This window comes from Podospora anserina, chromosome 1 (assembly GCF_000226545.1).
Source record: "Podospora anserina S mat+ genomic DNA chromosome 1, supercontig 4".
Lineage (NCBI taxonomy): Eukaryota > Fungi > Ascomycota > Sordariomycetes > Sordariales > Podosporaceae > Podospora > Podospora anserina.
This window is the reverse complement of record NW_001914853.1, coordinates 1,145,995-1,147,510: the sequence shown is the minus strand read 5'-3', so window position 1 is coordinate 1,147,510 and position 1,516 is coordinate 1,145,995. Positions and strand designations below refer to the sequence as shown.

The following is a 1,516-nucleotide window of genomic DNA, read 5'->3' as shown; positions in this document are numbered from 1 at the left end:
AGCCCCCCCGTACATCATCGTGTCCCCCATTCCCCCCAAAAGCGTGACATCCGGATTCGCCGCACAAGCCAACCCCTTCATCCCCACCCCACTTCCAACTCCAAACGCGGACTCTAGCAGATTCTGATTAAGCATGTCCATGTCCAACGTATACCCCCCGTAGTGCGCCGCAGGCTGCGAGGTAAACTCCAGCGCGTCCATCACAGCCGTAGAAGAAGTCCTTGCCGCGTTGAGCCAGTTCAGACTGGTGGGAATGCTCCCCGCCGAGGTAGGTGACTGCGTCGTGTGCGGTGGGAACCTGCCGTCCACCGAAGGCGTAGGGCAGCCGGACATGTCAAAGTCGTGATAGGACAGGCTGGCGGGTGACATGGTGATCGCTGAGGTTGCTCCCGTGGTGGTACCAAAGGTCGCTTTTCGGTAGTTGTCCATGCTGGTCTCAAAGTCCGAGTGGTCGAGTTCGGGGGAGGACGAGCTGGCCCGGTCGTCGGTTCGCGAGTCGATCGTGTTTTGTCTACTGTGGTGGCTGTGGGGGATGGAAGTGGTGGTGCCGTTGCTGGATAATGGGGCGGCGATGGCTTCTCTCCTCTGTTGCTCCTCTAGTTGTCTGGCAAGTTCGGTGAGGCCGGCTTCGTCTTCGGGGAAAACAGCATGAGGAGGCAGGTCCATGTCCCCGCTGGGTCGTATACACCCCAGTTTGGACGCAATATTGTGAATCACCGGCTGGCCTCTGTCGTTGAGATCTGGCTCGCCGAGATCCCATGTCTGGTGGTTTCGGACCATAGCATAAAGCTTGTGTACCGTGGCAATGAGGGCAAACTGCGTGTTCTCGAGCACCTCTGCGTATCCGCGCGGTAGTTGCTTGTACTCGGTCTTCTTGCGAACTCCAGCTGTGCAGACAAGGCCGTCGTCCTTACACCTCTTGCAGGGGAACTCTCCGTCGCACTGAAAAGTGGTTAGTCAGATAGCTGAAGAGAGATCAGGTTGGTAGGTAGTTGAAACCAACCTTGGTCTTCTTCATTCTGCACCTCTCGCAGGCCTTCCACACTCTCTTATGTCTGGCATCTCCGCTGTGTGATGAGTGGGTGTCATGGACAGGCGAAGGCGGGTGGCCGTGATAGCTGGTGCGTTTTGATGTCCTGTGAACGGCCTTGACTGACTTGGAGATGGTGTGGTGTCTCTTGTGACCGAGGAAGTCCTCGTTGGGTGGTGTTGGCAAGCCGTCCATTGTATGCTGAATGTGTAGGTATTGTGTGGCAATAGCTTGATGTCGTCCGTAAACTTGGTTGTCAAGCTGTCAAGCTGTCAAGTCAAAGTTCGTGTCTTCTAGAACCGAGAAGGTGTTAAGACGATGGTGGCAAGATGAGGTCTTATAATGGTGAGCTAGTTCTGGAGGGGGGTGTGGGATGAAGAAATAATATATGAGATCGGGGTGGTTTGCACGGATGAGGCCAAGACCAGTGTTCGAGAACGAGGGGGGAGTGGGTGCATAAGCAGTCCAGCAGAGGGAAGCAGGAGA

General features: G+C 55.7%; 1 protein-coding gene across 1 annotated transcript; it reads right to left on the bottom strand.

Moving 5' to 3' along the window:
- Positions 1-1,225, bottom strand: PODANS_1_17550 (uncharacterized protein; the record flags this gene model as incomplete). Its single annotated transcript, XM_001907169.1, has 2 exons — positions 1-942; positions 1,004-1,225. Coding segments are annotated over 2 exons (1,164 nt in total), but the record flags the coding sequence as incomplete, so codon positions are not given.
- Positions 1,226-1,516: the final 291 nt, after the last annotated feature.